At 41.7% G+C, this 12324-nt stretch overlaps 1 protein-coding gene across 1 annotated transcript; it reads right to left on the bottom strand.

Moving 5' to 3' along the window:
• Positions 1-10847: 10847 nt before the first annotated feature.
• Positions 10848-12014, bottom strand: LOC118804436 (olfactory receptor 52J3-like). Its single transcript, XM_036564945.1, has one exon. It carries the CDS (start codon positions 11781-11783, stop codon positions 10848-10850), a length of 936 nt encoding a protein of 311 aa, XP_036420838.1. The 5' UTR covers positions 11784-12014.
• Between the last annotated feature and the right edge of the window lie 310 nt (positions 12015-12324).

Genomic DNA, 12324 nt, shown 5'->3' with positions numbered 1-12324 from the left:
TGAGCTGCACACGCAGGGCACTCTTAAATGCATTTGGATTACAGTTTTGACCCCTACATTTGTCTTCTGTATGTTTGATTATTAAAACATTAATCAATATTCACCTCAAGGCTTTCTTCAAATTTATAATTTTGGCTCCTACTTTAAAGAAGCTATTGAATTTTTGGTCGATACAATATACAACTCCATAACTTAAAAAGTTGGGATGCTGTGCACAATGTAAATAAAAACAAAACGTAATGATGTGCAAATCATTGAAAAGCTACTTTTCATTGAAACTAGGACAAAGAAAACATATGAAATTTTGAAACTGAGAAATTTTATTGTAAATATGTAAATATTGAATTTAATGCCAACAACACATTCCAAAAAAGTTGGGACGGGGGCAACAAAAGGCTCGTAAAGTTGTCTAACGCTAAAACTGGTGTTGAATTGGCAACAGGTCAGTAACATTATTGGGTATAAAAAGAGCATCTTAGAGAGGCGGAGTCTTTCAGAAGTAAAGATGGAGATGGGGTTCACCACTTTGTGAAAGACTGTGCAAGCAAATAGTGCAACAATTCAAGAATAATGTTTCTCAATGTAAAATAGCAAAGAACTTTAGCTTTTCATCATCTACAGTACATAATAACATTAAAAGATTAAGAGAATCTGGAGAAATCTCTGTATGTAAGGGACAAGGCCAAAAACTAGTATTTGCTGGTCATGATCTTTGGGCCCTCAGGAGGCACTGCATTAAAAAACGGATATGATTCTCTAGTGGAAATCACTGCATGGGCTCAGAAACACTTCTGAAAACCACTGTCTTTGAAAACAGTTCGTCACTGCATCCAAAAATGTAAGTTAAAACTCTAAAAAAAAGAACAAAGCATATATAAACAGGATCCAAAAATGCTGCCACCTTCTCTGGGCCTGAGCTCATTTAAAACAGGCTGAGGGGAAGTGGAGAAGTGTCCTGTGGTCCAACGAATCAACATTTGAAGCTTTTTGGAAATCAAGGATGCTGTGTCCTCCGGGCTGAAGACCACTCAGCTTGTTGTCAACGCACAGTTTAAAAGCCAGTATTCGTGATGGTATGGGGTGAATTAGTGCACATGGCATGGGTTATGTGCACATCTGTGAAGGCACCATTAATGCTGAACAATATATACAGGTTTTGTGCTGCCATCCAGATGACATCTTTTTCAGGGAAGACCTTGATTATTTCAGCAAGACAACGTAAAACCACATTCTGCATGTATTACAACAGCTTTGCTCCATATTAAGAGTCCGGGCACTACACTGGCCTGCCTGCAGTCTAGACCTGTTACTCACTGAAAACATTTGCCACATTATGAAATGAAAAATATGACAAAGGAGACTCCGAACTGTTGAGCAGCTGAAATCTTATGTTACAAAAGAATGGAAAAATATAGTACTTTTAAAACTACAGCAGGTCTCCTTAGTTCCCAAACGCTCTGGTGGTTAAGCAGAGTATTAGACAAAATTCCACTTATCATCCCTCATTTTCCACTTATAGTCCAAATCACTTATTTTCCCTTTCTTCTTTTTTTTAGTTATCTTTTTCAAAGTAGTTTAGTATATCATTTTAGTCTGGCACAGTGTCAGTAACATTTTCTATGAAATCATTTTATGTCAGTTCTAGTCATTTGTTATTTGTAAATATTGTTTGTAATATTTGTCAAAGTTTATTTTCTGAAATAAAAGGCTATGTGCATTTAAAATTAGTTTGAGGAGACTAAAAACTATCTAGAGTTTGTTTAGGGGACAATAATCTAGGTGGTCCCAGGGTGCACCTGCAATTGGAAATAGTCAAATGGGTCTGATTCCCAGCGGTGACTGATACTTGTACTGTTTGCCAAAAAGCCTGTCAAACAGCGATACAGAGTACTGCAGTGTGAGGGCCCTCTTCCCTTTGCAGGCTGTGGCGCCATGGCTTAGTTGGTCAAAGCGCCTGTCTAGTAAACAGGAGAAAACAAAGCATCTGATGTACATCAACGGGTAGAAGCTTTCAATTTTATAAAAGAGTCCAGGTCTAGGAACTAGTCAGTATTCATTTGATTCAGGACTTTTAGCCATCAGTCCTGGAGGACCACAGTATGTGAAGAGCATCATTCTATGTCATTGAACTCACCTGATCCAACTCACAAGGTAATAAGTAAGGCATTCATGGAGAAATCAGCTTTTGTGAAAGGGCAGTGCTTACAGGGCTGTCGCCTACCAGAATCCAGTTTTTGACACCTTTTCAACTATTAAGGCAAATGTCTGGTAAGGAGGAGATCCTAGAATGGTCTCCCAGTCACACTTGTGTGCACTTTTTGCATAGTCGCTCAGCAGAGAGTGAAAAGAAATGGCGTGGCTCGAGGAGCTCCAGGACCTCAAAGGCTTTATCACCATGGCTTATTTGTTCTAATTGGCTGTCTAACACACCGGAGGTCCTGGCTGTACATTTCAGCAGTGGCTATTATGTCTTTTAAGATTGTCAGGAATGTCACATACAAATGAATAGCCCACTTAAGTTTTGGCCAAATGTTTTGTTTTGCTTGCTCTGTGGCTTCATGTCTTTTTTTTTATGCTTTATGTGAGTCTTATGGATAGATTGCAGGATCCACTGCGTCTGTCCATTTTGTCAATTGTTTGTGGGAGAGTTGCTCAACTTAGGCTTTTGTTGGATTTAATGCTGCTCAATTCAATAGTAAAACCTGGGTCTGATTCCAAGCGGCGACTGTTACTTGTAGCGTTTGCCCAAAAGCCTGTCAAACAGCGATACGGAATACTGCAGCGAGAGTACCCTCTTTGTTCTGCAGGCTGTGGCGCTGTGGCTTCGTTGGTCAAAGTGCCAGTCTACTAAACAGGAGATTCTGGGTTCAAATCCCAACAGTACCTGGTGTTTAGAGTAAATATTTTCATGAATGTTACATCAAAACGATGGCTCTCTTGCCATTTTAATGGCATGATAGGAGCTTTGTGGCATTGGACATCTAGACATAGGTTTGAGGCTGTTCAAAGGTTGTGGGTTCGAGTGCCCCAATATACGGGATTCTTCTCACAATAGGAATGATTTAGCTGGATGCCAACCTTGTCATGCCAGTTTGCTTGCTCTCTGGGCCCTGTCAGCAAGATTATAACGGGTCACTGTTGGCCCGCTGATGGCAAAGCTGGTGGTCCACTGGCATTGTGCTCAGCATTTTCCAGGCGTGGAAAATGCTGGTGTGGCGCATACCAAAAGCTACTTTGCACTCCACCCCTAAGACCCTTAAGGGTCAGCGATCCTAGTGACCCACATTGCCCAGACAAAATCCAGGGACTGTTTAATATACCCTACTCTCTGTGTGCTGTCCTCCACTTCCCCTGCTGGGCAACCAAACACCAGTTCTTTGGGAATCCTCTCCACTAGTGCACAGGACTGAAGTGGGCTTGAAACTGCTTCAACAATCCTTTCTATGCCATGCACTGTTCAAAGCAATGCATGTACTGCTCCACATTTTTGCACTCTTACCAGCTGCTCTGTGCACAGTGACCAGCACCATCCAGGCATGGTGGAACTTTTAATGGCTCATAGCGTCATGTCCGGTGCTACTGAAAGTGATGACAGTAGTAGTGACACTCTTCTCAGCTGCCTTCTGCTTTACGTCATTCACTGTGTTGATGATGCCAGCGAGAGTGCTGCTGGTGTGCACTATGCATGTCACTTCGTGTACAGTTCTTCCAGCATTGGCGGCTTCACCTGTGAAAATCTGTGGCTTCCTTTGAGCTGACAGGCCCCTGAAGATCCACCAGCTCTGACACTGTGTGTTGAGCTCCTCCCAAGCTTGCGGCTTCACCCTGAGGGGAACAAAGGCCACATTGCCAGGGATCCCCAACTCTCACCTGTAGTGTTTTCCCCTCCAGTGCCAGACATAGCTGCACTGCAGTGATAGCCACCATCCAGCTGTGACACCAGGTGACCACTTGCAGCTGTGTGGAGTACAACTCTCAGGTGCCCTTGCCGTTGAAGTGTGGTAAGCAGATGTGCTCCATCTCCCTCTCACCAGGCTTTAGCTGGACTATGCTGCTGAGCCTCTCTGCAGTGTTTCCCCAGCCAGCTGCAGAATGAGGCAGCTGGCTGGACCTGTTTGGGAGGGGGCAGGCATAACACTTGGTACCCCTTTCCTCTGGGCTTTGTCTTCTTTACAATCCACCTTTGAGTTCATTAATGTGCTGCTTGCTTTCTTTAAATGGACCTCTCCATCACATCCCATAAATGCTCAATTGGACTCATGTGGGCAAACATGCAAGCCACAACATTCACTGGAACTCTCCAGAATGCTCCGTGAACCAATTCTGGACAACTTGGGCCTGATCACATGGTGCATTATCCTGCTGGAATATCCCATCATTGTGGAGGTACATGGAATCCAAGAAGGGCTGCAAATGGTCACCAAGCAGAGAAACATAGCAGTCACCAGTCAATGACGTGTTTAGGTGGACCAGTGAATCCAACCTGTGCCAATAGAACACACCCCACACAAGTATGGAACCACCAGCCTGCACAGTGCCTTGTTCACAACTGGGCTCCATGGCTTTATGGGGTCTGTGCCACACACAAACCCTATCAACAGCCTGAAACAATTGGTACCATTATTCATCAGCCCACGCCACATGTTGCCAGTCCTCTAAGGTCCAGTTAGCAACCTCACAAGCCCAGGTGAGGTGCTGTGTCTGGTGTTGTGGTGTTAACAGAGGCACTCTGGTGGTTATTCTGCTCCCATATCCTATGGAAGCTAAAGAATGCTACAGTGACCTGTGGGATATGTGTGTGGGGCCTTCTGCATTGAATGTGGATGTAATTTCTGCCAGATACACTCATCTGTTTGCATGGACAATTCCAGCCAGATGGCACCGGTCACAATCATTAACACCCATGGGCGGCCACTACACTGTCCACTGTTGGTGGTAATGCCTTTTATGACATATTTCTGGTACACGTCACACTGCAGATCCAGGAAATTCCCGCACAGTAAATTCCCGCACAGCTTCAAAAACTGAATGTCCCATCTGTCTGGCTGGGATATATATATATATATTCATGGATCGGGCCTTTGCTGTGGCTTATGTGGCCTAGGGATCTTCAGAGCGAAGTTGTCTGGAGCAGTAAGCTCCTGGTAGGCTCTCCTAAGACAACTCAGCGGGGTCAGAGAAACTCTGATTTCAAGTAAGGATATTGGTGGAAGAAGCACTTTGAGGAACTCCTTTAACCAAGAGACATGCCTCCCTCACAGGAGTCAGGGTCAGAGGCTTCTGGCATTTCAAACTCCATTTCCATGGCAGAGGTCATTAAGGTAGTTGGCAAAGTCCTCAGTGGCAGGGCACCAGGGGTGAATGAGATTCACCTGGAACTGCTTATTGTTGAATGTTGTGGGGCTGTTGTGGTTGACACACCTCTGCAATGTCGTATGGACCTTGGGAACAGTACCCCTGGACAGGCAGACCAGGGTAGTGGTCCCTATTTTTAAGAAAGCAGACCAGAGGGTGTGTGCCAACTACCAGGGTATCACACTGCCCAGCCTCCCTGGGAAAGTTTATGCCACGATGCTGGAAAGGAGACTCTGACCGATAGTTGAACTTGAGGTTGAGGAGGATTCAGTCCCGGCCATGGAACAATATACCAGCTTTTCACCCTCATGCAGATTGTTGAGAAGGCATGGGAGTTAGCCAACCCAGTCTACATGTGTTTAACGGACTTGGATAAGGCTTACGACCGTGTTCCCCAAGATATCCTGTGGGAGGTCTTCCAGGAGTATGGAGTGCCAGAGCCACTACTACGGACCATTCAATCTCTGTATTCAGAAAGTTGTGTCCGTATACTCAGCATTAAGCTTGTTCAGTGTGAGTGATTGTGAAATTCATGGACAGGGTGTCAAGGCGTAACCAAGCTCAGAAGGGCATTGTGTGTGAAGGCTGGAGGGTGGCGTCTCTGCTATTTGTGGATGATGTTATCCTTTTGGCTGGATCACATGGATGCCTCCAGCGCTCACTGAAGTGGTTTGCAGCTGAGTGTGAAGTGGTTGGTATGCAGATCAGCACCTCTAAGTCTGACTCCATGGTCCTAGCCTGGAAAACAATGGCATGCCCACTCCAGGCAAAGGGTAAAGGACCTGCCCCACATGGAGGAATTTAAGTATCTTGGGGTCTTGTTCACGAGTGATGGCAAGAGGGATCATGAGATCAGCTGCAGGCTGGGACAGGTGGCAGCAGTAATGTGGTCACTGTACTGGACTGCAGTGGCAAAACGGGAGCTGAGCCATAAGGCAAAGCTCTCTGTTTACCAGTCTGTCTACATCCCAACCCTTACCTATGGTCCTGAGCTGTAGGTAATGACCGAAAGAATGAGATCATGAATACACGCGATGGAAATGAGCTTTCTTCGCAGGGTGGTGGGCTACACTCTACTTGATAGGGTGAGGAGCTCAGTCATCCGAGAGGTGCTACTCCTTCACATTGAGAGGAGCCAAGTGAGGTGGTCCGGGCATCTGATCAGGATGCCCCCTGGATGCCTTTTGGTGGGGGTTCACCAGGCATGGCCTACTGGGACGAGACTCCGGGGTCATCCTAGGACACACTGGAGGGATTATATCTCCTAGTTGGCCTGGGGGCAGATTGGGGTCCCCTGGAATGAGTTGAAGGAAGCTGCAGGGACAGGGTCATCTGGGATTCTCTGCTCTCCCAATTGCTACCGCAGACCTATTTAGTTTAAGTGGTTAAAGATAATGAATGAATTATATATTGTTGCGAAAAAAAGGCAATTTTAAAAATACTCAACTCTCTGGAACGTTTTGCCCGCAAGTTCTTAGTACTTCAAATATCAGAAGGCACAACTAAAAACAAAGGACTCCTATTTTGACATGCTGTTATGAAAGAGGGGCCAGGGTATTGCATCACAACAAAGATTTTTTTTTACTAAAATTATTGTTCCACAATTGTTGGCACCCCTAGAAATTGTTAAAAATGAAATGTACATGAAGAATATTCTCATTCATATTTTATGTTTTAATGTTCATCTGAGGGATTAGGAGCAATTAATTTCACTAGGACATATATATATGAGATGAAACACACACCAAAATTCTCTGAGTGATCTATCATGAGAAAGACCAGAGAAAACAGCAGAGATGTGTGACAAAAGGTTGTTGAGCTGCACAAGTCAGGAATGGCAACAAAAAAGTATCTTAAAAGTTTAGAATACCAATTTCCACTATCAGGGCAATAATTAAAAAGTTCAAAACAACTAGAGACGTAAAGAATCTGCCAGAATCTGTTTTTACTGACCCCATGCGAAGTGAGATGGATGGTCTGAATGGACAATTAATCTGCAAGGATCACAGATGGCTAATTGCAGAAATTAGTTAGGTGTTGGGTCTCCCAAAATCACAATCAAATACCAACTATCTAATCACAAGCTTTTTGGAGGAGCGTTGCCAGAAGAAAGCCTCTGCTGTCAAGGACCAACAAACTTTAGTGCCTACAGTCAAACGTTACTGGAGGTTTCAGTGGGACTGAGTTCTATGTCTGATGAGACATATATAGAGGTTTTGGGAACAAACACCAGAGGTGAGTTTGATGTGGACACATATGGCTATAGAGAAAAGTACCTCATTCCCACTGTGAAATATTGTGGTGGATTTGTGATACTGTGAGACTGTTTTCCTTCCAAAGGCCCTGGACAATGTATTCAGATACATGGTATCACAGACTACACCAAGTCCCAGCAGAAATAAAATCAAAACCTGATGCCTCAGCCAGGAAGCTTAAACTGGGCCATAGTTTGGATCTTCCAGCAAAACAGTGGTCCAAAGCTTGCCTCAAAAGCAACACAAAAATAATTCACTGACCAGAGAATTAAGGTTATGCCATGGTCATCCCAGTCCTCTGACCTAAACCCCTTAGAAAACTTGGATGAGCTGAAGAGGACAGGCCACAGTGTGGACCTCAGAATCAGAAAGTATGGAGGAATGGTCTCAAATCATTTGCCATGTGTTCTCCAATCTCATTAAGCATTATAAGAAAAGGCTCAGAGCTGTTACATTTGCAAAGAGAGGCTGCAAAAGGTATTAAATGAAGGGGTGCCAACAATTGTGGCACATAAAGATTTGAGAGAAATATTTATTTCCTGGTATGTTAGGTGCAAGCACATATTGTGGTATTTTATTTATTAATTGTTTTTGTGTTTGTGTGTTTCAGTCTCCCTTGACAGGTGTACCTGCTATTGCCAACAGTCATGTGGAGAGGTGTCTGACCAATCAGAATCCTGTCTGGTGTAATATGGAAAGATATCAGTATCAGAATTGAAATAAAATGATGTAAAATAACAACATATTTGTTTGTTTGCAAATATATTTCCCACTCATATAAGTTTTTAGTACAGCAGTGACACTGAGTTGATTAAAAACTGTAGCAGTGCTGTGTCTGATCCACACACTAAGTGTCTGATCCACACACTAATATCCTCCTGTTCTTTAATGGCCATTCTCAGAAATTAGTCCAGTGTTTAAATTACGTGTAAATATTAAGCAAACAATCGAGGGTAGAAACTGTTCTTGAACTTGGTAGTTCTGGCTTGAATGTTCTGATATCCCTTCACAGATGCCAACAGGTGGAAAAGGAAGTGGAAGGGGTGTGTGGGGTCTGGGGTAATTATTCTGGCTCTCCTCATAAATAGCATGTATGGATAGGAGGACAGCTGCAATGACGGACTATGTCGTTTTCCATTCCACAGCTGTGGAGCTGCCATACCAGACTGTGATGCAGCTTGTCAGAATGCTGTAGAAGGTGAGAGGAGCTGATAAGGCAGGTTCACTCTCCTTAGTGTCCTGAGGGAAAAAAACAGCCTTTTTTGATGAGTGTTTTGTTGTGTTTACTGACTAGGTGACATCCTTAGCTATATGAGGAGTTTAAAGCAGTTCCAATTTTCCACAGCAATCCACTTGAAGCTCAGAGGTGTGTGAACTCTGCACCCCCCACCCTTCTTAAAATCAACAGTCATCTCTTTGGTTTTGTTTACACTAAGGGATGGATGTTGTGTCCATGAGTTTTCAAACACTTTGATCTGTACTACCCTCTTGAGGAAAACCTTCTCCCATTGGTTCTTGGCCCATCTGCTTGCAAAATTGGGTCTGCCCCCCCCCCCCTTTGTTTTATGCTTACCCTCTATTTCAGCCTGCCTTTTTTGTATGTGTGTTTCTTTTATGTGTCTTCTAATTGGTTTTGACTGTTAGGGTCCATTCAAACTTGGCGGTTTAGTTCAATTAAAATGAACCCTGGTGCGATTGCTCTGTTAGTGTGGTTCGTTAGAACAAATGAAAATGCTGTGATCAGAACTCTAGTGCGCACCAGATAAAAAGACTAAAACCCTTTGAGCAGGTCAGCGTCAGTTTGCTTCAAAACAAACTGCGGTGCCGTTCGTTTTAAGTATGTACTGCAGAATCCAAAGCCTCTTCAATTATCTCAATCTTCAAGGGGGAGCTGGCCTTATGCCTGGAGTATTGATCTTTATTTCTTTTTTTATTTATTTTTATAGGTCCCAGACATTTAGCAAGCCAGCTAAACATCAGACTGTCATGTTTATTTGGGCTGGACTGATGCCAAAATTAGGCCTAGGCCATACATGACCAGTGGCAGGTGTGAACCAGAACTAAAATGTAACAATGTATTATATTCTGCTTTGGTCCAGATGAAGGGAACCGAACTACAAGTGTAGATGGGCCTTAAGAACAAGTAACTATGTGCTTTGATGCTATGCTTCTGGGTGGTACATTAACAACTTAATTGAGTTCTGTAAATGTAAACATTACTTTCATTAGATGAACACAACCATATTACATTAAATGAACAAGTATAATACATAAGAAAAAGTCCATTGAATGTGAATTGACTCAATTAACTTTGGTGTGTTTTATTTGAATTCACTGAGAACATAATACTGAAATATCTAAAACCGAAAGATCGAAGACGTTACTTAAGACAGTTGTATAGAACCACTATAGAAATTTTAAGTAAACTTCTCATTCATTTATTTTTCTTATTTAATGGTTTTACTATTCATTATTACATTAAACTCAATGAAATTAATTGAGTTGTAACAACATGAAATTTGCCTTTCACTTATTTGTATTCAAAGTAATACAAATTCAAACAGTAATTACAATAAAGCTTACAAAAAGTACAAACCTAAAAACTCTTGATTACTTTTCTTGGATCTGTATTTTCACAATGAAAGATTAAATACCTCAAAGTGAACTGTCAGACTGGTCTTACAAACTGTGTGGTTATTTTAAACAATGTTTAGCTACACAGAATGTATGAGATTATACAAGGGAAAAGATAAAGACAAAAAAGCACTACAGCTTTAGCTTTAGCCACACCTACTAAACAGGACTACTTTGCCATTCAATTAAAATCTGTATTAGTGTCCATCATCAACAAAAGATTAGGGAGTCCCAGAGGTGAATCATAGTTATACATCACTAGGACTGGTAATTTGTTTTTGAGTTGACTCAATATTAGTTTGAATGCAAATACAGAAGTCCTAATCTTATTTTCTATTAGTTGATATTTGATTACTTGAGAAAGTAAAAAGAAAACAACATCTTGGAGCTTTTCTACTGCATTGTCCTTTTTCCTCATTAGATCTGTTACCAAATAACACTGTACATCTCCCCTCCCCCCACCCGTATCACAAAACTGTTTATCTAAATGTTAACATAAAATATCACTTTTATATAGAGTCTCTATAAAAAGCAACTTGCAGTTGGTAAAATAACCATTTTACTGCAGTTGTCTTTTCATCCCACCCAGTTTATTATTATATTTTATTGGGGAAATTTCTTTCGGAAAAAGAAAATTAAATTCTGCCGAATTTCTTTTGTTTTCAGTCCATATATAAGAGGATTAATTATTGGAGGAAATATTATGGCAGAAGCACCAAAGGCCCGTCGTAAGTTTGGGGACGCTGTCTCAATTCTATGAGCTATCAAGGCAAAGAATGAGGTGAACTGAAAGCATAAGAAAACAATTAGGTGTGTACCACAGGTCTGAAGTGCTTTACTTTTGGCATCAGATTGTCTTTTAACCACAACAGTGATTAAGATTTGGATATAGGTGAACATCAATATCAGCAGAGACAGGCCTTCAAAAAAAGCTATTATAAACAGTCCATAATAGTTATTTAACTTCGTATCTCCACATACCAGCTTCATCAAAGATGGATTATTGCAGAAAATGTCCACTATTTTTGTGCTACAAATCTCTTTGCGGTAGTTCAGTGCAAGTAGTAAACCAATCAAAGTAAAATTTGAGGTCCATATTATAATAATTATTTTCAGCAAGTTTTTTGGAGACATCAAGGTGTTATATTTCAATGGACAACAAATAGCAATGTATCTGTCATAAGCCATAGCACTGAGAGTGAGAAATGTTCCAGTTCCATACAGATGTACCAGAAAAGCTTGCACAAAACAAGCAGAGTAAGTGATGGATCTACTCTGTGACAGTAAACTAGATACCAGCTGAGGGAAAAAGGCTGAGGCACCCATCATATCACTGAGTGGCAAGTTAAACAATAGAATATACATAGGCTTATGGAGTTTCTGATTTAAAGCAATTGTTAGCAATACAGTCATATTGAAAACCAAAATGGCACAATAGGTGAGAGTTCCAAACATGAATGCTGGGAAAACATTGGAGGGAGACAATTCCAGTGATTCTAAAGTCAAAGATGTTGTATATATGGAAAAATTAAAATCCATTATGTGTTTTGTTTTGTTTCTTTTTCTTGCACAGAAAAAGCCTGCATGTCAAAATCTCTGATCGTATTAAGTTGCTAAAAATTCAGAATCTTGGAGAAAACTGGCCACAAATTTAACTGTGTAGGTGAGGAAACTTGCAGATGTCCATCACTTCACACATGACAATGTGCAGCAATTTCACCTTGCATGGCATTTTTATACACCCAGTATTAGAGGGATGTCCTTTCCAAATCCCATCTGATCACCTCTCAGTACCATGGCTCTGTACTGCAATACCACTCTGAGGCTGGTAATTTCCTTATCATAAACATGTTTAGTTAAAGGACAGAAGCTTTAGTTTCCCTTTTCTATACTCAAGGGAACTTGTGGCTTGAGAGACACCAGCAGTGTACCTTGTTCATGATGTATAGTTACATGTTTTCAAAGCAAATATGTGAGACATGCAGGACGGTGCACAGATGTTTTTGTGGGAAAAGGACACATATGGTCTCAGGAAAAGAAATGCACCCCATCTTAACGTATTTGTGAGCCAGTGGTACCT

Source organism: Colossoma macropomum, unplaced genomic scaffold, assembly GCF_904425465.1.
Source record: "Colossoma macropomum unplaced genomic scaffold, Colossoma_macropomum, whole genome shotgun sequence".
Classification (NCBI taxonomy): domain Eukaryota; kingdom Metazoa; phylum Chordata; class Actinopteri; order Characiformes; family Serrasalmidae; genus Colossoma; species Colossoma macropomum.
Note: the sequence above shows the minus strand (reverse complement) of the source record. Positions and strands in the feature narration are given on the sequence as shown.